Raw genomic sequence first — 27,949 nt, forward strand, 5'->3', positions numbered from 1 at the left:
AATGCTTCCGAATGTTGATTTTTAACAAGAAACTATTGAAAAACTGGTAAATGTCCAGCATTGTCCAAAAGCGTCGAATTAACTAAAAAATCCACCAATTACCTACATGCATATGCTGCTTCCCCAGCACAGTCGTCAGAGAGTAGTAAGTAGACGAAACAAGTCGAAGTGACATTCGCCTCCGATCCTCGGGCGCGTTCGAATAGGGAAGATGGAATTGCGTAATATGTTGCACACTCATCGTCATATTCAGAACCAAACGCAAATTCTTCGAGATAACCACCATCCGTCGTCTGGCTCGCCGTGGCGGTGTCTGGCGGTGTATCTCCGGTCTGATTTACGAGGTGTGCTGAAGGTGTTCCTGAAAAATGAGACCCGTGATGCTGTCACCTACACTAAACACGCCAAGTGTAAGCGGCCATGGATGTCATCTACGTTTTGAAGTAACAGAGACGCACTCTGTTTGGTTTCGGAGGTTAAATCATTACCAACTTTGGCAACAAAACGGCGCTTTTCAGGGCCACCAAGCTTATAACAGTAAAGAGTAGGAATAGAATTCATCTGCCTGTTTGTCCATACATTTGTGAAGCCGAGTTATTTACGAAAGAGAGTGTCGATGAAGAGAATCAATCAATGTAGATAGGACCTATTGAAAAGTGACGCGAGATTTGTTTTCCGTACTGAGCTCCAATGCTACCGACGCCAGGGAGGCAGCTCCCACACCTGGACCCTACCAATCGACCCATCAACTCAACCGGGGACCAACGGCTTTACTTCCCGAAGGAAGGCGTGATCAGAGATGTTATGCCTAAGAACATGCCGGTGGCGCCGAGTGAGATTGGACCCAGGCCTGCTGGGGTGAGAGGTAACCACGCTAACCACCGGCGCCGATATCTTTCAAGGTGATTTCACGGCGAATGAGAACCACCCAAATTTGAGTTTAGTTATCTCAGAAATCAGAAATAAAGTGCAGGAACTCAGCGATGAGTAAATTTACCTCATGTTTTCCCAGGTTTTTCCAGGATTTTCCAAGATTTTCCAGGGAAAAATTCCCGATTTTGAGAAAAGTAACTATTGGATTCACTCAGTCTATTGGTTCTTCTCCGAAACTGAATAAAATTTTCGTCAATTTCCTCATTTTCTGGCAGATTTTTTAGGTTTTTCACAGGAAACCATGAGACAAATTTACTCATCGCTTAGTTCCTGCACTTTTGGCGATTATGAGTGAACTAAACTCTAATTTGGGTCGTTCTTATTCGCCATGTACGCAAAAGGAAAAGAGCCAGTGTCGCTACTTGATAGCAAACTACTCATAATGGGAGGAGTCTTTGTAGCTTTTATACCACTTGGTTGCACATCATTCTACTTTAACCTGAAAAGATATAAAAGAGCGTTGCTGTATGGCATTAGCTCATTTTTGGTTCGGACGGCGTGGTGAACAGCAATAGCAGCAGTAGGAAGGTGGTGGCTAGTCCACTATTTACGCCTAACAAGCAACTGGTAAAGGAGGCGCCAAGCGTCATCGCAAAGTTCTTCGAGATAATCACCATCCGTTGTCTGGCTCGCCGTGGTGGTGTCAAACGTATCTCCGGTCTGATCTACGAGATGTGCTGAAGGTGTTCCTGAAAAATGATTTCCGTGATGCTGTCACCTACACTAAACACGCCAAGCGTAAGTGGCCATGGTTGTCCACTTCAATAAAACGGCCCTTTTCAGGGCCATCAAGCTTCCATCAGTAAAGAGTTGGAATAGAATTTATCTGTGCTTGTTTCTCCAGATTCAGAACCACAAGCCCGCAACGACCACACAAAATGCTCTCCAGAGTTGTAATCTTGTAACCAAACTTGGAAGCAGGGATGCAAGTGAGAGATTCTCTTAATCAACTTTCTCTTTGAAAAAGATTACTACAAATTTGGTACGCCTACAATTCAAAAACGGAAAGAGTTGAGATAAAAGATAATTGATCAATTAAAAGAACTAAATGCTCTTCACATTTATTCCGTCCACTAGCGGTCCTACGTCAAGCTTCCGTTCGTGCCCCTAGGCACAGACCCTTCTACTTTTTTCCACTCTCCGCATCACGAAAATAAGTTTTCGGTGATCAATTTGCGAAACCTCTATGCACTGATGTGAGCTGATTGCATGCTATGTTCTGCCACGTCCGTGGCCAGTTGTTTGTCGGATTGTTTTGTCCCACCTTTGGTTGTTCGGTTTGTTGCTGGTGGATAAGATCGGCGGAGGGGTTTTGTTGGACCAGGAGAGGAATTTGGGATAAGTTTGAAAGGATTATTCGGAAGGTCGGGAAGATCAGTAGAGATTGCTGGGCGGGGATTGTCATGTAAAAGAAGGGATCGATAGTAGGGACGGGAATCGATCTCTCGCAAATGCCGGTTGATGGCGAGCGATTTGCACTTGAGCGCTGGTAATTGCAGCAACAACCATGCTCGCGGTTGCGCGCCATCTGCAACATTGGTACGCGGGCGACCATCCCACTCCACAGGAAAGTACCCATCCTCGACGTAATTTTTGATAGGTGTAAGCCAAGCGGTGGTAGTATAGAGGAAAGGTTCCAGATCTTAGAGGTGCCGAACGTATTCAGCACAATCACCTTTTGTTGCAGGGTTAATTTTTGCGACGACTGGAACCACATAAGTTGCGCAAATTATTTGAAATTTTCTGACATCAGTACAACTCAAAAGAACTAATGAAGTTATGAAATTGGGTTGTTAGCGGAATGCTTAAATAAAGCAGCAAATAAGGTTATCTTCCATTTAATTCCACTTAATTCGGCGAAATGTCGCATTTGGCGAAATGACCCATTCGGCGAAATGTCATTCGGCAAAATGTCCCGCTCCCGGTGCGTATGGTTTACCGAATTTCATTAAACAAATTATTGCTCCGAAGGTATTCACCATTGAAATTATGAGTTTTACGGAAGAAGAAGAACGTGATCACAAAAAATGGCTGTAGTTCATATATTAAAAATAAAAGATCAGGGATTTGTCAAGGTATGACGGAAGGATTTCAAGTTTATCGAATACTTGCAGGGGTTGCGAAGCGCAAAATAAATAAATTTTGCATTATGTTACTCATAAGCAGTACGACTTTTGTATGGGTTAAATTAGATATTCAAGATCACTATGAATTACTTATATTATGAAGAAGGGTTGAAATAGAAGAAGTTTACCAGTTATGGCACTAGTGCCATAGAGGTAACTCTAAGAGTAGAAGGTCCCGAAGAAACGTGCTCAAAATTTTGGCTCAGCTCTGGTACTCTCTTCGGTCCCAAGCTAATCGATGCACCCCTCGAAATATAGGTAAATCCACGAACCCCTCAGTTTCCCTGTCAAACTTTCATAGCGAATCAAAACAAATATAGTGTAGTACTAAAATTTCGACTATAATGGGGTACGTTAATTGATTTGCTTGGGACCAATAGGCTAGTCAAGTAGTGAGCCAATTTAAGGTGATACGATACGTCACGCTTTTTTTTTGCTTTTTTCTCTAGTTTCTATGTGTCAGAGAAATGATTATCATTGATGCTATAGGGGTGTGAGTGTACATCATGCACTGTCGCAACTACCGTAAATATAGCTGCTAGAGTAACTTATTAATATGTTGAATGTGTAACAGTTAATAAAACAAATAGAAAGTTAAAGAAAAAGTGATATATATCTTACTGTAAATGCAAACCTTAATCATCTTCTAAAGATTATCTTTTTATCATCCAATATTCACACCATTACTACATTTCTATTCAATTTGCCAAAATCAACGATCTACCACCTCCCAAGGACATCCCTTTCTATACAGAAAAAAATCATACGCCTAGTCACCAAGGCCAACCAAGTCAAGTAATCATAGTAGTTGATTAATTCAAAGCCACACTTTGTACAGTTTGGTTACACACGACCGGTCCAAAAATGATTCCAGCACTCAAACCTCCCGGTACATGGTAAGAAAAAAGTACCCAAAAGTAAGTTATTTTCACACATCTCGCCACTTTATTGCAGAAAGCCAAAAGTAGGTAAAGTGAGTCAAAGTAGTTTTCATTTACTTGTGTTCAAATCGTATGGAATTGAAAATTCGCTTTCTACCCAACAGAAAGTCTGTTATACCCAAGACTAGGTGAATATGATCGTGATTATACTCAAAGTCAAAAGTAGGTAAATGTGAACTGGCCTCTAGATTCGGTTTTTCTTATCGTGTATGTTTTTGTTTTTACATCATTCTTTTCCCGCCTTTTTAATATCAGCTGATGGCTTCGACCAGTGCACCCTGAATGACAAATATGTTTTCTATAGAAGATTTGTAGGTTTATTTACTCCCATTTGTTTTCTGAAATAACAAATTAAGAAATTGTTTTTAATTTTTGGCTTGATGGTTTCTAAATTGAACATAGTTGAAGAACCTTCAAAAGCAATAAAAACATTGTTTATAAACACTTTGTTTCAATTAAATTTACAACACTGGATACGATGAAAGATGATTCGTACACACACCTTGGTTATGTGGTGTGTATAAAAAAAGTAAACAAAACAATTTCAGCTTACAAAATTATTCGCGGCTCGCGTTTTTAACGCAATTCAAATGATATTTGTATTTGGTGTATTCGAAAAAATGGCATACACATATTTACTCTCCAAAATTAAAACGATTATCGTATTTTCTTGAAATTTTCAGGGAATGAAAAACTACAAATGAGTTAATCCCACCCAACTCCACCCATCAAATTTTGTACAACCGACTTTCCCAGTGTTTTTGTTATTTTTACCCAAATTTTGTGCAGCTCCAGCTCAGTTTTAATAATTGTAGGATGTTTGCGAAGCTCCGTCTTCATAATTGCCCAGAACTTTTCAATTGGGCGAAGTTCCGGTGAATTTGGCGGGTTCATATATTTTGGCACAAAATTGACTCCGTTGGCTTGTTACCACTCCAAACCATTTCGAGCGTAGTGGCAGGATGCTAGATCAGGCCAAAACAGAGTTGATCCTTTGCGCTTCCTAATGAGTGGCAATTGAGGCACTCTTCCGAGTAAATATCACCGTCGATTGTTCCGGAACTGATGAAGGGAGTGCTTATTTCACCACATCCGCAAATCGCCTGCCAGATCAGGAACTTCTTTGCAAATTTCGATAATTTCGTCTTTCGAACATCCTCCGGAACATCGAACTAAGACTTGGCAACGAAATATTCTCGCCCAGGAAGTTAACGGAAGTCGGCCTTGACGTAAGTTTCGTCATCCATCACGATGCAACACGATTTGGTGAGAAACTTCGTGTAAAGTTTCCGGGCGCGGACGTTCGAAGGGATGTTTTAATTTTCATTCCGATTTGGGTCTTTTTGCACCTTGTAAACGTGTAACCCAGCACGTTTCATTGTTTTCTGCACAAAACCGATTGACTCCTTGGACTTTTTAGCGACATCTCGAATTGACATGTTTGGACGGTTCTTGAACTGTTGCACCACTATCCTGGCCATTTTACTGTCCATTGGACCACTTTTACGATCACCTCTTCCTTTTCTCGGGCACTCAGATGCTCCTTGAAGGTTTTTATCACACGAGACACACTTGTATTTGAAATTCCAATCTTTTAAGCGATCCATCGGTGGGACGGCCTCTGGATTTTGATTGTAAGTGCACAACATTTTTTCACGGACAATTTCTTGTTTCGATGACACAACTATGAAACTGGACAGATGTAAACAGTACACTATGAATAAGATTTACTCAAATTTTCTGTTTTTTGCTCATACGATTCAAAAGTTCCAGAAGATTTTCGGTGTGCCATTTTCATCGAATACACCCTTTAGTGCCATAACTGGTACGCTTCCCTTAGATGTATTGATGGTGACAAAGGATAACATTTCTAAAAATGATCAAACCAGTATACCCTATTTTGCAAAAGCGTGAACCGAACATCGTCGCAGTATTCCTCCCACTAAAATCGAGTTTTCCCTGCGAGATCCGAAACCCGCGAGTTCTACGAACATTCCGTCATGTGTAGTGAATTTTAAGTGTGTTTACGCTAAGTGTTTTCCCACAAAAATCCATCCACAAAACCGCAGAAACCCCACGAAGTGGCCGTCTAGAAACCTGCGATTTACCTACACGAAAACCAAAAATCTATTACAATGCATGTTAGTTCCGTTTCCTATCATCCTCTGTTCATGAACATCGCAACGAATGATAGAAATTGAGGCAGGCGATGTAATGGTTTTTTGTCTTTTTTATTTCGTGTTCTATCTACGCTTTCGACTATACGAGTAAACTTGTAGAACGACGCACACACTTGTCTCGAATCTCTCCAGTAGAAAAAGCATACGAAGTCGTGTATGCGAGAAAATGAGCGGAGAAAATAACTAATGAATACCCAATTCTGATCTGATACCAAAACTTGGTATTGACCAGCATGACATAAGAGGTAAAATACCAAATAATAATACCAAAAAATTACATGGAAAATACTTTGTAAATACCAAAAATTAATATTTGGATACCAAAAGAATACCTGGGTTGTATTCTGTTGGTATTGCATTATCATAATTTGGTATTGGAATGGTATTGTGGGAACATTTTTTTTTGTATTTTACCTCTTATGTCAGGCTCATCCATACCAAATTAAGGTATCGAGATATTCGTTCCTGCTCGGGTTGTTTGCTTTTAGGCTAAGCATGGAGAGAGCAGTGGAGAAAGCACAGGCCTGATAATCGCAACGTTTGTGGTTCAAGTCCAGTCGGCGATCTGTTTCCTATTTTTTTCGACATAAGTAATTTCACTCACTAATACATTCTACATTTTTCGGTCTCCAATTTTCTTGCATTGGACCGCAGTTAGGTATATTGCATCCTCGGTTCATGCGGTCTCCACTAACATCCTCTGATGATGAATCCCACATAATTGTAAGCGAATCTTACATCCCCCGGTTGGGTGTACTTAGTGTCTCTTCTATGGGCTCGCTGCGAGATACCGTCAGAAATGAAATTATTGGTCCATCGTGCTCACATATTAAAATTGATAGGGGAAATTGATGTATTGTCGGCCTAAATGCCCCTAATTTGGGCCCATACATAAATTCAGCAATCGACTAAATTTTCAATAATGACCAAACATCCATTATTACCGTCCCAATGATGCGTTCATCTAGATAAAATTGATAAATAGCGGATTTTTAGCGATGGGCTCAATCTTAGATCCAAAGGCCAACATTAGAGCCATTTCCCCTACAATAGAAAAGCTCGATAATCGGTGATGGCTTTCGTCTGTCAATGCACTGCTCATGTTTTAAAGAAGGAGTCATCTCCAAAACAGAGCAAAGTGGCGTTGGAGAATAGCATTTAGATTGTCCAAAAGCATTTATCTGTCAAAGAATTGCTCAAGTTATAAAGGATTCAACACCATGAGGTATACCGGTACCGGTGGTATAGTGGTAAGCGTGATTATCTCTCACTCCAAAGGGCCTGGGTTCAAGCTCAGTCAGCGCAAGAGAAGTAAAAGCCGTTGGTTGATAGGCAGGGTCCAAGTATGGGAGCTGCATCCCTGGTGTCGGTAGCATTGGTACTCAGTACGGATCTCAGATCGACGGATACAAAATCAAGGAAAAAAAGACTCCATGGCGAAAAATGGCTTAGAAGTACTTCAATTGGATTGATCAACATTGATCAATCAAATAACTGCTCGTGTTTTAAAGAGGAAGTCAACTCCAAAAGGAAGAGAGAGAACTTGGAATCTCAAATCATGATTAAGCTAAATTTTAATACTTTGCTCATTTTATTACTTTATGCCGGCGCCGCCACACTGGAGCAGATCAGTGATTTTCTCGGAAAAAATAATAACTTTTGAACGAAGCATCCAATCAGAATACTGTTTTCAATAAAGTTGTTTGTATAAGTTAAGCGCTTCTTTTGAATAACTTAATTAGTTCACAACTTGGTCGTAGAGATGGCGCGCAAATTTAACTTTTGAATAAAGTATCCTAGACGTATGGAGTTTTCAACACAGTTTTTTATCTATTAAAATGAAGGAAAGTTTCAGAAGACATGAAACTTCTATAACCTTTAGTTTCGGAGATATAGGGTATATTAAAAAATATGAAGCCAAAATTCTTATTTGTTAACTTTTATATATATTTTCATATGTTTGCTCTGGTTTCTGCATTTATTCCAACGGAAACAAACAAGGTGCGAATTTCCATTGAACTATATGTGGAATTTATAGTGGCTTTAATGAAATATTCTCGAAGAACATGATATTTTGCCTGTATTTTAGGTGGGTGGGTTTCTCATAAGGGCAGCTAAGGGCAGCTGGACTTTGTATCATTTGTTAGCTCATGTCATCTAACATATACCAGAAAACTAAAGACATGATATTGGACGATTTTTTTTAATTTCACTTTTTGTAAACCGTTACAAGTATCTCTACTATTAAGGAAACCTGTCAGTTTGTATAATTTTTATTCGTTAAACTTTGTAAATTACAGAAGCAGTAATGCTTTAAAGATTAAACTATCTCTTAAGTTAAAGCATTTAGAAATAGGTTGAATCATTTCCTTAATTGTCACTATCGTTAAATAAATCCGGTGGTTATAGTAATGCTTATGGATACCAACTACTAAAACATTGACGCACATAAATATTGCTCGATTACATTTTCGAAGAGACGTATTAGCTTTTGTAAACAATGCATTTGATCGTCGGTTTGGCGTAACTGGTAGCTTGCTCACGCATACTAATACTACCATCAGATAGTGGAAATTTTCTCCTACATGATAGTGGTGTTAGTATGGGTGGACGAGCTACCAGTTACGCCAAACCGACGATCAAATGCATTATTTACAACAGCTGATATGTCTCTTCGAAAAAGTTATCGAAAATTGTACGTTGTACACGATCACGTTGGCACAGCAGCACACAGCTTGTACGATGATATCACACATACAACTTTACCTGGGTAATGCTGATTAAGCTGACGTATACATGGTGGAAAGAGACGGATAATCTTGTTGTAAGCAGAGAGACAAAAGCAGATGATAGCATCAAAAACATGGCCGTCAGCCAGGCCCCTGGTTCGCTGGCAGCTCATGATAAGTAAACAATCTCAAAATTCAGCACAGCATTTAAAAATGGTGACATGTCAAAAATTTATATAATGTTATCCATTTTGTGAAACAGTTCATTTCAATGTAAAAGATGTTTTTATCGGTATATATAAAGTGAAATTAAAAAAAAATCCTCGAATATCATGTCTTCAATTTTCTGGCATATGTTAGACGATGACATGAGCTAACAAAACAGACAAAGTTGAGCTGCCCTTAGCTGCCCTTATGAGAATCCCACCCACCTAAAATACATGCAAAATATCATGTTTTTCGGGAATATTTCACTAAAGCCACTATAAATTCCACAAATAGTTCATTGAAAATTTGCACCTAGTTTGTTTCCGTTGGAATAAATGCAGAAACCAGAGCAAAAATATGAAAATATATAAAAAAGTTTTTTTTTTCCTTTGGTTTGTTTTCCGTCGATCTTGTTTTCCGTGCTGAGCACCAATGCTACCGACGCCAGGAAGGCAGCTCCCACACCTGGACCCTACCTATCGACCCATCAACTCATGAACCGGGGACCAACGGCTTTACTTCCCATCCGAAGGAAGGCGTGATCAGAGAAGTTATGCCTCAGAACATCCCGGCGGCGCCGACTGGGATTGAACCCAGGCCTGCTGGGGTGAGAGGTAATCACGCTTACCACTACACCACCGGCGCTGCTGATATAAAAAAGTTAACAAATAAGAATTTTGGCTTCATATTTTTTAATATACCCTATATCTCAAAAACTAAAGGTTATGGAAGTTTCATGTCTTCTGCAACTTTCCTTCATTTTAATAGATAAAAAACTGTGTTGAAAACCCCATGCGTCTAGGATGCTTTATTCAAAAGTTAGATTCGCGCGCCATCTCTACGACCAAGTTGCGAACTAATTAAGATATTCAAAAGAAGCGTTTAACTAATACAAACAACTTTATTGAAAACAGTATTCTGATTGGATGCTTCGTTCAAAAGTTATTATTTTTTTCGGAGAAAATCACTGATCTGCCCCAGTGTGCGCCGGTGGTGTAGTGGTAAGCGTGACTGCTTTCTCACCCCAACGGGTTTGGGTTCATTCCCAGCCGAGGTCGGTGGGATTTTTCTGAGGCATAAAAATCTCTGGTCACGTCTTCCTTCGGAAGGGAAGTAAAGTCGTTGGTCCCGGCCCATGTGTGTTGTGAATGGGTGCGATATCCTACGTAGGTGTGGAAGCTGCCTTCCTGCACATTCGATTGCCGTCAATGGATGGTAATCGATATCCGTCGGTGATTGGCACTAGATTGCGGAACAGAGACCGACGTTAAATAAAGGAAAGAAGTTTTTTCCTTTCGTTTTTTCACTTTGAGTATTTGTCTTACAACCGATCTGAGCTGTATGGCATTTTGAGAGGCATATGGAGTAATGAAAAACTCCTAAAATTTAATAAAGTTATTAATAAAGATAGATGATTTTTTTCCATTTGGGAATATTTTTTCGAAATCCCGGGTAAAAGTACACCGGAAATAGTAGCTTCCTTTGGAAACGCACATTTTTTTCCTTGATTTGTTTTCCGTGCTGAGCACCAATGCTACCGACGCCACGGAGGCAGCTCCCACACCTAGAACCTACCTATCGACTCATCACCTCATGAACCGGGGACCAACGGCTTTACTTCCCTTCCGATGGAGAGATTCCCAGAGATTTAATGCCTCAGAAAATTCCGACGGCGTCGACTGGGATTGAACCCAGGCCTTTTGGGGTGAGAGGCAATCACGCTTACCTGCGATACGCTGGGATTTGCTGATTTCCTGATCACAGGAAAGCTATGTGAAATTCACATGGATTTCATCCATTAGATATGTGATTATTTTTTTGAGTGTACAGTCGGGTTAAATTCGGGCTACACTCGAAAAATTCCACACGTCATCATTATGTGCCTCACACTTAATTTTGCCCTTATTGTGAAACACATCCATTTAATGTGTGAATCTTATGCTATGAATAATGCCTGAACACTATGGATTTGAATTGTGACAAACTTGGATTCTATGTGCCTCATTTGGTGATATCAATAGCTTTGCACTTCATAGTTCAATATTCTACAATGTTCTACTTTATCGACTTCTACTTTACCGACTCTAAAATGAATCGACAAATATATAAACAAAACTGCCAGAGGCCAGAGCTTTCACATATCTTTTTAATGGGTCTGATTTGGGATTCGATCATGAGCTGTTGGAGTGTGCTGCTGCCGGAGTCTTCGTTCGATCTCACTGTGCCCCGGTTGTTCTCATATATGAGGCGGGTTGATAGGATAAAGTCATAAGTCTTGTTTTCGATGTTCACCTTTCTGATCAAGCATCAATCAATTCACATACACGTTAAATCCATCTGTTTTGAACAGAAGTGTGATTCAAATTGCAATACATTTCAATAGCTAGTGAAAGATTTTCAACATTACAAAATTTGAAACACTATAAATTAACGTGTATAACACATTGAACCAATGTGAAATACACTCAAAGTAAATATGATTGTGCATTTAAAAAATCAAGTGTTTAAACACTTCGATCACCCATGTGGAATTTTTTGAGTGTAATGGGTCATTCGGGTGAATGTCAATCGGGGTAATATCCTAAAGCCTTGGAAAAAAACTCGCCGACTTAGATTTGCCGAAAATCGATCACTAAACTGTTATCTCTGCTGTCTGGCAGCGTAATCTGATAGGTACCTCAAGCAGACTTGTGTACCTTCGGTCACTGATAAGCCAATTCCGATCTCGTAATATCAACAACGTCGTTCTCGTCACCCATTTAATGGCATTGATGTGATGATGACCAGCGGAGTTCGCTTCAGCGATTAAATATGTTTTGATCGTTGTACTTCGATAGGTTGCACATGTTCAAACACTGCTCTTCAAATGGGATTATGCACTTGAGAAAGCGCAAATATAGTCAGAAGTGCTTCAATTTCCTGATGTTTAATCACGAAGCACTCTCATCTTACGCCTTTCTAGGAATCAATTTCATTCCTCACATGACCATAGCCATATCTCCTTACATGTAACATAACGCATGCATCCATTTACCATTCCCACCACGCTTTCATTCGCTCCACTCAACTTCCTTAACGTCCCAAATTAGTATCAATTGATGCTTTGTTATGGCCGAGTCACACCTCCCTAGCATCATGAAATTAGTATTTGGCCCTCGACCAAAATACGGGTTCGAATTTATTTTCATCGATCGTCAACTGTTTACCCTTTCTACTTCGTCTTATCATGGTCCTTACCCAAAAACGAACGGTTCTTCTCCGCATTTTGTTCGACGGCTGCCTGGTCCAGAGGCATCGGCAAGCGAAATTCCTTCCCGTTCTGTTGATTTGTGGCCATCTTCAACGGAGCACGTTACACCACGGCTATAAAAACCGGTATTACAACACGTTGCTGTATGCACTTCCACACTGACCTTTCACGAATAGCACCGTCGCCGAAATCAAGACGTTAGACGAATTGGAAAACACGACCGATTTGCGCGCCAGGCTGAGGCAAACTAACGATTGGATGTTTTCGCCCTGCTAAGGAAAGCGTTTTCCTCCCTCTTTCGCTAAACTGCCTCGCTCTCGTACGACACCACCACTGACTGGTTTGGGGTATGGTCGTCGCTTATATTGTATAGGTTAATTTACGGCTTTATCGCAAATTAAGTTATTGAGTGCTCATTTTATGCATGGTTCAGAGCCAAAGTTAAGCGCACTCTAGGACTTTGTTGACGAAAATAGGTAAAAGTAGTGCCGGAAGCTGTCATTTACCCTACCTACATACGTAGTTTCTGATGCCTCGTCGTGTCGTCGGTTTTAATGCTTGATGCGTAGCGATGCGAATTTTGGATACTTTGTTGATCGCAAAAGTGGCATTCATACCTCTGCCCAGTCAGTGGTTAAAATTCTGCGGTATGTTTTCAAATGTTTTCCATATTATTTATTGCGTTTACGAATCATTTCATATTAATTATAATATAGGTACACGACATGTTCAAAGGGGCGGATTGTTTAACTTTCATGTATCTCAGGTTTTTTTGACGTAGGACTACGTCTGTGATTTCTATATGGAGCACACTTTGTGAAAACCGAAAATGGAACATGTAACAAAATTATGACAAATTTTGAACGTTTATAACTCAGCTGCATCTGGACCAATTTCAATAATTTGTTCACCAATCGATTGATATATTTCTTCGCATCTGTTAAATTTAAGACTTTATCATTTTTCAATATGTCACTATTGCACGAATGTGTAACTGTTGCTTTGATAATTAACATTATCATCGATTGCCTGCAAAAAGCGATTTCCCTAACACAGATTTCAAAGTTGAATTCCATCCGGTCTCACCAAACGATATTTATTCAATAACTGCGTGATGAATGGTGGTGTTCTTCAGTACACAACGAAAGGCTCCCCGCAAGCAGCTAGCTACCAAGGCTGGCCTCAACCGTTGATCGAATTCAGTTCCAAGTTCCAATAACCGTGTGTGGTGGTGTATGGTCGTCGGCAGCAGTAGTGCATTCGGCGCGTGGCGTTGAACATTAATGTACAACACAACAAAAGGCTGCCTGCAAGCAGTGAGCTACAGCCCACATGAGCATCCATAGAAGGAGGAAGAAGCCGCAACGCTATTGATCGGAACCAGTAGCTCTTCGTGAGTCGCTGTGGGCCATATATGCCAAGCGCGTCACCCTCATTCTAAACAACATGTAGCTCACCAGCATCATCTGTGTTTAACACCCTAATAGCTCACGACAAAACGGTCAATTTCAGGACCACCATAAATATGTAAGAGAGTATATTTTGGACATTTGTCAAGGTCAACAATCGGCTGTCAGTTATCATTTCAAGATACAGCTGGAATTAGGGCGCAGCAGCTTTTGTAAACAATTACTTCTTTCGATGATGTCTTGAAAGTCAAGGCTCGCCTACGAAAATCAAAATAATATTGGTTTGCATGGGCGTGCCTTTAACTCCTAAAAATCATCGAGAGAAGTCATTGTTTACAAAAGCTGTTACGCCTAATTCCAGCTCTATCTAGATATGTTTAAATCTAATATACGATGTACTTGAAGGCAACATTGGGGGTGTGATTTCAAAAACCAAAGTCGGTTGGGCATAAAAGTGGTCTGATTTTGATCTAGAGATGATGGATTTTAATTCTTAATACGTCAACCGATACCGACCCCAACCGATTGGGACCTCCCTTAGCTCAGTCGGTAAAGCCGCAGCTACAAAGCAAGACCATGCTGGATGTGGCTGGGTTCAATTCCCGGTCCGGTCTAGGAATTTTTCGGGTTGGAAAATTTCTCGATTTCCCTGCGCATAGAAGTATGATTGGACTTGCCACACAATTATACCAATGCAAAAAAGGTACAGGCATCGAAAGCTCTCAATTATTAACTGTAGAAGTGCATCTAGATCACTAAGTTGAGAGCACGCAATAAGCTAATATGCTATATGCAATAAGCTTGAAATGCGAAGAAGAAGAAGAAGACATCAACCGATAGGATTTTTTTTCTACGAACCTATTAAAATTAAGATTTCATCATTTTTCACAATGTAACTGTTGAAAATTGCACGAATGTGCAACTGTTGCTACGATAATTTAAATTATCACCGATTGGCTGCGAAAAGCAATTTCCCTTATACAGATTTCAAAGTTTCATTCCATCCGGTGTTTATTCAATCACAGCGTGGTGAGCATCCATAGAAGGAGGAAGAAACCGCACCGCTATTGATCGGAATAGCAGTTTTTCGTGGGTTGCTGTGGGTCATCTATGTCAAGCGCGTCATACTTAAGAGTCTCGCGCAACACGAGAAAAGGGCCTATCATTGTTAATCGATTCTGTTCATCGATTTTCTATTTCGCGAATAACCCGACTGCAAATGAATTTTCCTATACAGTGTGTTATTTCAGGCGAGCTAACATCATCTTCTGTCGAACTGTGCTGCGAGCTTAGCGAGAAATTCGTTTATGTTACCGTGGTAAACCAAAGAGAAAATCGATGAAGAGAATCGATCAACGAGCATAGGCATTTTCAAATGCTTCACGAAGAGTATAAACAGGGATAACCCCGCTCAAATTACTATTCCTACACAAAACACAAGCTCCTGCTGCAGTTAACTAATAAGATTTATTATATAAGACCACGTAGTCTTACGTCACCATTGCGTACAACCTCATAGGGTTGTCCCTTGTAGTTTTTTATTCACCAAAAGCTTGTTTCGGTGCTTCCATTACTAAATCGGTTGGTTTTAAAATATTGCATCGGAGGAAATTTGAATTATTCATCTTTATCATGAATTCCTCTATCATTTAGAATAGTTGTGTTTTTGTTGTGAAATTGGACTTTTATTCGCAAAAAATCAGCGACGTACGTATTTGATTACAACATTAATTACGCCCAAATCCTAAAGACCTCCGGATTTTTGAGATTTTTTTAATCAAGTTGAAGTAAATTTGGTAGCAATTTGAAATTACAATATAGAGGCTAAAAACTAGCGCGTCGAAACAGAATTGAGTGTACATTCGAATTAAATTCTAAATAGTTCACATTCCAAGGAACAAATTTAAGTTTTATGCAGTACTACAAGACTACTATAAAACAACATTCATAAAACCCAGGTAAAGGCTATTTTGCCATTGATGCATCCACCAAAACCTCATTAAGACTATAATGTGTCTAGTTGGCCCATACAGAAGGTTCTGAAGGGTATATTCTCGAAGCTCTTCACGATTGATGTACTGCAAAAAGGATGGCTGACTAATGCATTAAGAACCATTTGAAAGCTGTATTTAAGCAACAATAAATGCTATTTAGGAACAATAAAAACCTTGTTCGAACCATTTTCCCTAGCCGTTTGCTTAATCCACTAGCTAAAGTATCAGGAAAAAGGATTCAGTAATACCATCTGATCTTTTCAAAATAATAAAAATAAAAATTGAATTTTCAAAATTATTAAAATAATTCTCATAAAGTGGCCTAGTTTTATGTGCCATATTAAATCTTTTGTGAAATGTACTTGTAAACATTGGAAAAAAAATAATTCCACCCACGCAGAAAGTCGATTTCACTAATTATTTTTAAAAGAGAATTTTTTTAAGATGGATCATACCAAAATACTTTAATGATTTTCGTAATTTAAATATTTTCTCATTGCATTAATTGATCATATCATATCCATCATCATCCATCTATCATCATCCATTCATCATCATCTATCCATCATCATATCCAAGTAAATGTACATTGAATAACGAAGATTGTAAAAATCAAACAAAATAATTGTAATATGGCGGCGGCATAAACATTCATTTTCATGGCCCATTTGTGAAAAAGTCGTTTTGCTTTCATGCTTGTGAACTGAATTGTATTTATCTAGAGCCATTTCATCATCATCATCATCATCATCATTTTGGTTTGTTTTTATTTAAGACATTTTACATCCACAGATGCATTCATGTCTGTTTCAGTTTAGTGTAATGATGTGTGGGTGTGAGTGTTGGCGTTTATCGTTAATTGCACCTAGTTTTGTCTCGTTTCCTCTCCTTCTGGTTCATAGTTGATCATTACATTTCATCTCTTTCATTTCTTCTTCTCAATTAATTTCACTTTTACTTCTTCTATCTTATCTCCAACTTCTTTCTTCATCATCTTCGTTTTTTCGTAGCCTTCGTCCGTTTTTCTGTTATATGGGTCTCTTTCATCTTGCTGATTCGGCAGCGATATCTCCTTATATCTTCTTCACTTCTGATCATTTGTTGCTTGTTGGTATTGATCTTCATTCACTTTTAATCTATCTTCTTCTTTCTTCTCACCATGCTTCAAATTATTTTCTTTACTTCTTCATTATCTTCTTTCTTCATCCTTCTTTATTTGCATTGCTTTGATTTCCTCTTCCACGTTTTCACGATTTCTCCAATTTTCGCTATTTTCCGTTTTATTTTCTTGATCTCCTTCGTCTTTTTCCGCTTAATTTTCCGTTCCGCCTTTACTTTATCAAATTTTTTCTTTTGATCTTTTTCTTATTCTTCTTCTTCTTCTTCTTCCATCCCCTATCTGGTTTGTTGACCTTCACCCTTCTTTACATTACCTATCAATTTTGTCCAGATCAGTTCATCTTCTTTGATCTTCATCCAGTTACATGTCTGCCTTCCTCACATTCTTCCTTCCTTCACTGCTCCGTTAACTGCATAACCTTCTTGCCTCTACACCGGGCTTTAGAGTTTCCTAGCGCATCTCGTAAGCTTGTTGTGCCAATGTCGTTCTCTTGTCGTTGCCTGCACTGCAAAATCACGTGTCACACGTCTAAGCCCGTTCCACAACAACTGGGCGGGGCTTTTTTCTTCAATAAGAACGTATGGGTTTACCGCGTGTGACCAATTCTCAGTCGTGTTAGCACACGATGGTCGAAAGTGCTTCCCCGTTTTTTTTTTTTTTTTTTTTTTTTTGTATTTATTTAAGACATTTTACATCTATAGATGCATTCATGTCTGTTTCAGTTTAGTGTAATGATATGTGGGTGTGAATGTGAGTGTTTATGATTGATTGCACTTAGCTTTGTTGCGTCTCCTTCTGGTTCATAGTTACATCTCTTTTGCTTCTTCTTCTCAATTAATTTCACTTTTACTTCTTCTACCTTTTCTTCATCATCTTCTTTTGTTCGTAGCCTTCGTCCGTTTGTTGTTATCCGCCATCTTGATATTTTGTTGACGGGTCTCCTTCATCTTGCTGAATCGGCTGTCATCTTCTTATATCTTCTTCACTTCTGATAATTTGTTGCTTGTTGGTATTCTTTATCATTCACTTTTAATCTATCTTCTTCTTTCTTCTCACCATACTTCAAATTATTTTCTTGGCTTGTTCATCATCTTCTTTCTTCATCCTTCTTTATTTCCATTGCTTTGATTTACTCTTCCACGTCTTCACGATTTCTCCAATCTTCCATCGGTGTCGTCTTCTTCATTTCGCTATTTTCCGCTTTATCTTCTTGATCTTCTTCGCATTTATCCGTTTCATTTTACGTCTCGCCTTTACTTCTTCATTAATTTTTTGTTGATCTTCTTATTCTTCTTCTTCCATCCCATATCCGTTTTGTATTCTTAATGACTTTCACCTTCTTTACATGACCGTATCAATTTGGTCCAGCTCAGTTCATCTTCTTTGATCTTCATCCAGTTATATATTTGCCTTCATCATATTCTTCTCAGTTAACTGTTTCACCTTCTTGCCTCTACACCGGGTTTCGGCTGCTCCATCTTCTTCACATTCTTCCTTCCTTCCTTGCTTCGTTAACTGCTTCACCTTCTTGCCGCTACACTGGGCTTCGGCTGCTCCATCTTCTTCACATTCTTCCTTCCTTTCTTCCTCCGTTATCTGCTTAATCTTCATTGCCATTACACCGGGTTTCGGCTGTTCCTTCTTCTTTTCTCCACATCCTTCAAATTTTTCGGTACAGTCCAGTTTGCCGAAGAAAATTCAGCATATTTGTGGTTTGCTCCTCAGAGTTTCCTAGCGCATCTCGTAAGCTTGTTGTGTCAATGTTGTTCTCTTGTCGTTGTCTTTCATAATTTTTGCACTGCAAAATCACGTGTCGCACGTCTAAAACCGTTCCACAACAACTGGGCGGGGCTTCTTTCTTCAACAAGTACGTATGGGTTAGCCGCGTGTGACCAATTCTTAGTCGTGTTAGCACACGCTGGTCGAAAGTGCTTCCCCGTTCCGTCCACTTGTGCGTGTCGTCTTTGACTTCTCTTAGTTTGGAGTCTCTGGTCGCGGACCATTGGTCGTTCCATCGTTGGCGAATGTTTTGCATCACCATTCTCAGCGCATCATCGCCTGGGATTGGTACATCAATGGGAGGTTGTGTTCTCGCCATGTTTGCTAACCGATCAGCTTCGTTGTTTCCGTGGATGCCGGCGTGTCCAGGTATCCAGCAGAAACAGTTGACCGACAGCGGGGAGCGCTGAGTTTGTCAGCTCATTGAGGCGATTCGATGCTCGTCGAATGAGAGGGAGGCTGTTGTTGTTCTGATTCTTTGCTAGTATCCGAATTGCAATTCGCGCGATGGATTGTGCTGCTAGCAGTTCGAACGGTAAGGTGCCCGCTTCAGCCATGATCGATTGTATCGGGCTAGTGACGAAGGCTCCGGAAGCAAATCGTACCATTCTATGGTAGGGTGGAGCGAGATTCTGCAGCGTTAGTGGTCCTCCTCGGCTAACTATTCCAATACCGTACATCAGTTTCGCGGTTACTAGGGCCGCTCCCACCTGCAGTAGCGTTTTTCGATTGCCACGCGGAAGTTTGGCACCGATCATCCGAAGGATTCGTAACCGAGGTTCGCACGCTTTCTTCACCATTTGACAGTGAGGTTTGAAGCTCAGAGTTCGGTCAAGGGTTACACCCAGGACTCTCAAACGGTTTGTCTTCGGGATGGATACTCGGTCTATTACGATTTTACTCTCAGGATCTCGACGTGCATTCGGACTGCAATAAAAGGTGTACGACTTTGAAGCTGATATGCTGAATCCAACGCTTTTCGTCCACTTGTCGACAGCTTTGACGGCGGCCTGCAGTTTACGATGTAAGCCTTCATTTTTAGCCCCTCGTACGATGAGAAGAATATCGTCTGCGTACAAGAGAGTGTCGACTCCTCTCGGTATCACCCGGAAGATGGGCTGCATTGCGACGAGAAACAGCGTCACTGATAGAACGGAACCCTGTGGTACTCCATTTTCCAGCTGGTGTTTGCGAGACATATGCCCTCCTATGGACACCTGGAATGTCCTTTCCGAAAGGAAGCTTTGTAGCATGTTCATCTTCCGTCCACGTATTCGCCATGATTTTAGTGTCCGCAGAACTCCGTGTCGCCAGGTAGTATCGTATGCTTTCGACAGGTCCAAGGAAGCTATCAGGCAGTGTTCATCTTGGGTTGGCAGCGATCTTTCCAACTCGGCAAAATAGTATCAGTGCCGCGGCCTGTACGAAAGGCGTGCTGACGTTTGTCAAGACGTCCACTCGACTCTAGCTCGGTGGTCAATCGACGATTGAGAATCCGCTCGAACAGCTTCGCCATGCAACTGGTGAGCGATATTGGACGGAAGGCATCAGGTCCGGAGTCGTTGCAGTGCGGTTTTGGAATGGGTACGACGACAGCATTCCGCCAGCTAACGGGAAACACACCCTCGTTCCAGATTCTATTGAGTAACTCAAGAAGCGTCATTTTCGCGGACAAAGGAAGACGTTGGAGTAACGGATACCCAATGAAGTCAGGACCTGTCGAAGCACCTCGCCCTTTGTCGAGGGCCCACAGGAGTTCGTTAAGGGTGATATCGATGTTGTAGACATCATCGGTCGTTGTCGGTGTTTGATCCATGGATTCTCGTTCGGCTGCTGTCTTAACCATCTGGAAAGATGAAGAGTAGCTAGAGGTTGCTGATCTTCCACTATAGCATTTCGCTAATTCCTCCGCTACTTCTTCGGGCTTGTCCGTGAATCCATCTGCTCGCTTGAGCACTACGGTCCGTTGTTGTCGATTGCCTCGCAGACTGTTGACCGTTCTCCACAAATCGGTGGTCGAGCTAGTTGGTGAGATTTTCGCTACGAAGTTATCCCACGAATTCGTTTTGGCTTGGTTGATAGCCTGTCGTGCCGCTGCTCTGGCTTCCTGGAATCTAGCCAATGCTTCGTGTTGGCTTGGATCGGAATGTTGTAGACGTCGCAGGGATCGTAAACATTTTCTTCGCCGTCGAATAGCCGCCTTTACTTCGGGGCACCACCATGGTACCGCTTTAGGTCCAACACGACCACTGGTTCGTGGTATGGACTTAGTTGCTGAGTCGATGATCATTTCGGTGAAACTGTTGACGTCCCACTCGATACCTGATCGAATACTTTCGGCTGTGATGCTTTCGTATAACGACCAGTCGGCTTGTTCGTAAAGCCATTTTTGTCGCGTCGTTCGCGAATACGACCACCCGGGAATGGATACCGTTATCGGAAAGTGGTCGCTGTTGAAAGTGTCCGAAAGGGTTTGCCAAGTAAACCTACGTGCCAGATACTCGGAGCAGAATGTCAGGTCGATTGCCGAAGTGTTACTTGTAGCCGGATCGATACGAGTAGCGGAGCCGTTGTTGAGAATCACTAATTGTTTGTCCAGGGTTTTTTCGGCAATGAATCTGCCGAGAGCGGTTGATGTTTGTGACCCCCAAGCGAGATGGTGCGCGTTGAAGTCACCCAGAAATATAACCGGACCGTTTAGTTGCTCGAACAACTCATTCAGTGCGGCCTGACTACCCTGGATTGCACTCGGTGGAATATACACGGATACTACTGTTACCTGCATCGGTGCGTAGATGCGTGCAGCTACGAGCTGTAAAGAGGTATCGATGGGTACGCGCTCGAAAGGTATACCTTCCCGGATAGCAAGGCCTACCCCGTGTTGCCAGTGGTGTACGCTGTTTGACTCTAAGAGGAGCGTGTAGTTTCTTCCAACGAAGTCTGGTTGCAGCACGTTTTGATTCACCTTGGTCTCCTGAAGTGCTATAATGGACGGTTCATGGTCGGCGATGAGGAGTTTTAGCTCGTTAATGTTGGCCCGTAGTCCTCGCAGGTTCCATTGAAGGGCAAAACAACCGTCAGGGCGACTTTCCGCGGATGATAGTGATGACGAACAAGACGATGATGACGATGAACTATGCATTCGAGTAGAAATTTCGGCCGGATTCCAGGAGGAGGTAGAAGGTGCAAGACACTCGTGACAGGTCCCACCTGCGGCCCCCTGGACATCCGCTCCCATCCTTGGGAGGGGGAGGTTACTTCACGCTCTCCCTCCACACACTGATTTTGCGATACTAGTTGTTGCAGTGATGATGACGGTGTCGATGTATCTCGACGGACTTCACCGGCGGAATGCCGGTTACTAGGACTGATTGTACGAACTTCACCGGCGGTATGTCGAGAGGAAAACTGCATGAGCGTTCTTTCCCCCGGAGCAGACCCAAACCGTTCCGTCCACTTGTTCGTGTCGTCTTTGACTTCTCTCAGTTTAAAGTCTCTGGACGCGAACCATTGGTCGTTCCATCGTTGTCGAATGTTTTACATCACCATTCTCAGCGCATCGTCGCCTGGGATTGGCACATCATCATCATCATCATCATCATCATCATCATCATCATCATCATCATCATCATCATCATCATCATCATCATCATCATCATCATCATCATCATCATCATCATCATCATCATCATCATCATCATCATCATCATCATCATCATCATCATCATCATCATCATCATCATCATCATCATCATCATCATCATCATCATCATCATCATCATCATCATCATCATCATCATCATCATCATCATCATCATCATCATCATCATCATCATCATCATCATCATCATCATCATCATCATCATCATCATCATCATCATCATCATCATCATCATCATCATCATCATCATCATCATCATCATCATCATCATCATCATCATCATCATCATCATCATCATCATCATCATCATCATCATCATCATCATCATCATCATCATCATCATCATCATCATCATCATCATCATCATCATCATCATCATCATCATCATCATCATCATCATCATCATCATCATCATCATCATCATCATCATCATCATCATCATCATCATCATCATCATCATCATCATCATCATCATCATCATCATCATCATCATCATCATCATCATCATCATCATCATCATCATCATCATCATCATCATCATCATCATCATCATCATCATCATCATCATCATCATCATCATCATCATCATCATCATCATCATCATCATCATCATCATCATCATCATCATCATCATCATCATCATCATCATCATCATCATCATCATCATCATCATCATCATCATCATCATCATCATCATCATCATCATCATCATCATCATCATCATCATCATCATCATCATCATCATCATCATCATCATCATCATCATCATCATCATCATCATCATCATCATCATCATCATCATCATCATCATCATCATCATCATCATCATCATCATCATCATCATCATCATCATCATCATCATCATCATCATCTTTATGAAGTAGGTCGCCTCCTCGTGGTGTGCCCTGGAAACGTTAATTACACTACACACTACCAAAAAGTCATGTAAATTTCGGTGCCCTGAGACCGACACATGCAAGCGGCCCAAATGACGCAAGAATCAGTTGAAAGAAACGAAAAAATAAATTCAATCTATCGTACTTTTTGTCGAGTTGCGTATGTTTTGGTTTGGGAACACTTAATTTTACATGACATGTTTGTTTACGTTCCATAATTTACGTCAAAGATGGATTACGTCTCGTGTAAAAATAGTTATTTTTAAGAGTGTAGTTTACAAAACAACATAAAAAGTGTGACGTTTGACCAACGTTTCTAATGCAAAATCCTACGCTGAATTCAATGCCGTGGTCAGAAAAAATTAAAGTAGAGCCATTTTTGAGATATACAAAAATTTTGATTTTTTGAATTTTGGGCAAAAGTACGATTACTAAAATGTCAATATCTTTGGAACTAGTGCACCAATTTTAAATCTTTTTTATGAAAGTGAAGCTAAATAAATTTGCTATCGTTCACTAGAATATAATGTCTTAATTAAAAATTTAATTTTGAAGTCATTTAAAAATTAACAGCATTTTTTTTTATTTTTCCTGCGAATTTTCCATAAAAATCTTGTTTTAATCAACATTTTTAATGGGATAAAAAGATTTAAAAAATCATTCCATAATTTATTCTTAAAGTCCATTAAAAACTGGAGAAAATGAGCCTTTAATGGATGAAATCGGTTGGAAATTGTATTTTTTTGTAAAATCATGGAAACTGAATGTTCCAAGATTGGCCGTTGTCCCGCTCCTAGGTTCATGCACCACTTCCAGTAAGCCTTTCTGCGGATGTGTACGCATACGGTGCATTTCACTAACACTACCAGCTGTCACGCAAAATTAAATGGGATATTTTCAACAATATAATTTACGCTAGTGTTTGTGAGACCGCTCGGCGAGAACCTAACGCAACCAACTCAATTTGACAGCTTTCCTTCTTTAACATTGCTTAACGATGTATACGACAAAACGTGAATTCAAGTGTAAAAATGAACCTCAAAAGTTTTGTTACGCGTGTGGCAACTATATATTTACAAAATCGGTCAATTTCACTGCTTCGTTGCAAACTGCATACAGGCTTTATTTTAAAATTGATCCTGAAACTTTGACGAACCGTGGATTCCAAAAGTATTATGTAGTTCGTGCAAAACATGCTTGGCTAGGTGGATGTCAGGCGCAAGGTAAATTGATTTTTTGAATAACTTTCATATAAACAATTTATGTACAGCATGGTAGTGCTTTGTTCTTTCCTGATCGACATTATCTTACTTCATCTATTTTTGATAAGTGTTAATGTCTTACTTACTAACTCACTTATTTGTTATCTGTCAGTCGCTATTTGTCCTTTGACATGCCCACCATATGGCGTCGACCGTTTTGTCATGCAACGGATTGTTATTTCTGCTTGACAAAAGTTAAGCAACAAGGACGTCACAAAACAGTTGAGTATCCACAAGTGGCTTCTATGACAAAACCTGTTCCACATTCAAGTTCGGTCCCGTATCCTGTTTATCCAAAGCGGAAACGAGCGCCCTCTGTTGAATCGACCGTTACAAAAAGTGAGGAGGAATTCAAGGAGGAATGCGAGGAAGACTTCGAGGTGGAATTGGAAAGAAACCCAAAACTGTTTACACAATCCGAATTTAATGATTTGGTGCGAGATCTCGACTTATCGAAGGAGAAATCCGAATTGCTGGCATCACGCTTGAAAGAACACAACATGCTGAGCAAGGAGGTAAAAATTTCTTGTCACAGGAATCGTCACAAGAAATTTGACAAATATTATTCTACAAAGGACAAGGCATGTTTTTGCCATGACGTAAAAGGCTTGTTTGAAGAGTTTGGTGACCCATATGATCCAGCTGAATGGCGTTTATTCATCGATAGCAGCAAGTTGAGCTTGAAAGCCGTTTTACTGCATCGTACTTTTGTCCAAAATTCAAAAAATCAAAATTTTTGTATATCTCAAAAATGGCTCTACTTTATTTTTTTCTGACCACGGCATTGAATTCAGCGTAGGATTTTGCATTGGAAATGATCATCACCTTACCGAGTTCAAAAATGCTGTAAACTAGTGTTATCGAACCCAAGGGAGAAATATTGCGGCTAAACGAACTACAGTAGAGTAAGGACAATGGAGCCCCATCCAGCTCGTCCTAGGAGGTCGATAAGCCCTGCACAAATCCTCGTTGCGCAACCGGCCCCCTCCCATGATGTAATGGTTTCGGGCGGTTCCGGGGAGGGCAAGGGCCAAGAGCACAGGGTAAGGTTTAGTGGGTCGGGAGCGCTACTTCTCCCATCCCCACACCCTGAGTTATCTTCTCAGGTGTCTGGGAGCAGATTCAGCTCTGCATAAAAAAAAAAACCCCTGCAGGCCTGGGTTTAATCCCAGTCGGTACCACCGGGATGTTCTGAGGCGTCAAGGAAAGTAAAGCCGTTGGTCCCCGTTTCATGAGTTGATGGGTCGGTAGGTAGGGTCCAGGTGTGAGAGCTGCCTCTCAGGCGTCGGTAGCATTGGTGCTCAGCACGAAAAACAAGATAATCATCATCATCATCATCATTATAATCAGCATCATGGTGAGATCAAAACTAGAGTGATTCATTGGTCATTACAAATTATATTACATCATTACATTTGTCATGACACATTCAAATACAGCTTAAATTTTCGGACATAAGTTTCTCCAATAATTCTTCAAGCCATATGAACATGACAGTTATCATACTCTTTTTGAGTTACGCCAGTGGTGAAGAGTGTGTAGTGCATCTTACTGAGGAGCATTCTGAATCTTTGCATAATGGTATGTTATGGGCAATGATGCACATTTTTTCCCAAAATTTGCCCATTTCGGATCTTGTAAAAGTTTCAAATTGGTGTCTTTGAAATTTTTAATAAATTGTTGCATGAAAACGGCAGCTTTGATCGAAATAAGGTCGGAGACAAAGTTGTTCAGAAAAAAATTAAGTCTTTTTTAAGAAAAAAATATATGATTATTTTTAAAGTAATTTCAAGTAAAAAAAAATGAAAGTCGAATTAAATTAAAATGTCCTTGACCGATCTTTGAAATATTTATTTAAAAATTAGCCTCAAACAATATGCAAACTTTTGGAATACTTAAATCATGGACTCTGTTAACAAAAATCATAGAACACGAACTTCAAAAATGTTCTGCGATTTTCGTCAGGTTTCAAGTGTCTGTGATTTTCCAAAAATTTACATTTTTGACAAGCTTTTTTATTTATTTTTATAGATTTGGAAAGGAAATTTTCAGATTTATGATATTTAAATATCGTTTTTACTTTTTTCTTAAAATAAATTAAAAAAATAAACAGTTTTTATTAATTGTTCCATAAAGACATTGTACTTCTCTATAACTTTGTCTTAGACGTCTTTTAGATCAGAAATGCTGTTTCCGAGCTAAAAATTTTAGAAGATTTTCAAGCTTGCCATTTTTAAAATTTTACAAGATGAAAGACTAGGTGCTGCAGTGACCCGAGATTCCGACAAAGACAGTATCCTGGGGGAGCCCGCCTTTGAATGTCTTCTATTCACGGATGTTTGGATATCGGAGATTTCAAAGCGACAAGGGTGGTTGCTGAATCGGATAGTATGACAGTATGTTTTCCTATAACAATAATTTGAGGAACTCCCTAATTATAAAAAAAAACGAGCAAACGAAAGTGTTTTTTAAGCTGAAAAAATTGCAGAATACACTACGCCTCTAAAACTTAAAATAATTGCACTAAGGCTTTTGTCTTGCTAAGTTCTCATGCTGAGCCACTGTGCAGTCGTCTGCAAAATCGGAATAGGGGTTCTCGAGCTCTGAGATTTGTTAGAAAACGCATAGAATCCTTAGCAAATTGAATATATCTCTGCTCCACACTGATTCCATCACCCGGTGACCATAAAATGCTCTTCTGGATATCCAGATTCACTGGAAAAACTGTCAATTTCTGAAAGTAGACCTGGAGATCGGCGACTTTTTTTTCTAAATTATAAGCAATCTTGAGCATAGAGGCTACAAGGTGGCCAGAAAACGGTCCTCTGGATATCCAGATTCACCGGAAAGTGATCATTTTTGGAAAGTGGTTCTAGATCTCGGCGTTTTTTTTTTTCCGGTGGCCTTAATATGCGTTTCTGGATGTCAGGATTCATCGGAAAAATTGTCAGTTCCTTAAAGTATACCTGAGGATCTACGATTTTTTTCTAAAGCATTGAGGAAATATGCTAACATTTTATCGATTCTACTTTTCGTTAGCGGCACCGGTGGTGTAGTGGTAAGCGTGATTGCCTCTCACCCCAAAGGGCCTGGGTTCAATCCCAGTCGGCGCCACCGAGATTTTCTAAGGCATAAAATCTCTGATAACGCCTTCCTTCGGAAGGGAAGTAAAGCCGTTGGCCCCCGGTTCTCATTAGTTGATGGGTCGATAGGTAGGGTCCAGGTGTGAGAACTGACTCCCTGGCGTCGGTAGCATTGGTGCTCAGCACGGAAAACAAGATCGACGGAAAACAAATCAAGGAAAAAAAACTTTTGATTGGCCAATAACAGATTCTTTTGGATTTTCATAATCTCCGGGAAAGTGGTCATTTTCGGAAAGCGGTTCTAGTTCTCTATGATTTTTAAGAAAACGCATAAAATCCTGAGCAAAGTGGTGATATCTCGTTCATCCGGTGGCCATAA

At 40.4% G+C, this 27,949-nt stretch overlaps 1 protein-coding gene across 2 annotated transcripts in view; it reads right to left on the minus strand.

Moving 5' to 3' along the window:
- The window catches only part of LOC135709423 (aquaporin AQPAn.G-like), a 33,238-nt gene extending 20,583 nt beyond the window's left edge, over positions 1–12,655 (minus strand). For both annotated transcript variants that reach the window (XR_010518349.1, XM_065231730.1), the window contains exon 1: positions 12,354–12,655. Coding sequence is in view for 1 of the 2 variants with exons in the window: in XM_065231730.1 (XP_065087802.1) it covers positions 12,354–12,453 (100 nt within the window). In the remaining variant the exon portion in view is untranslated. The remainder of the gene's footprint in view (positions 1–12,353) is intronic.
- Between the last annotated feature and the right edge of the window lie 15,294 nt (positions 12,656–27,949).

This window comes from Ochlerotatus camptorhynchus, unplaced genomic scaffold (genome assembly GCF_037179485.1).
Source record: "Ochlerotatus camptorhynchus isolate MF236.1 unplaced genomic scaffold, CSIRO-AGI_Acam_v1.1 ptg000361l, whole genome shotgun sequence".
Taxonomy (NCBI): domain Eukaryota; kingdom Metazoa; phylum Arthropoda; class Insecta; order Diptera; family Culicidae; genus Ochlerotatus; species Ochlerotatus camptorhynchus.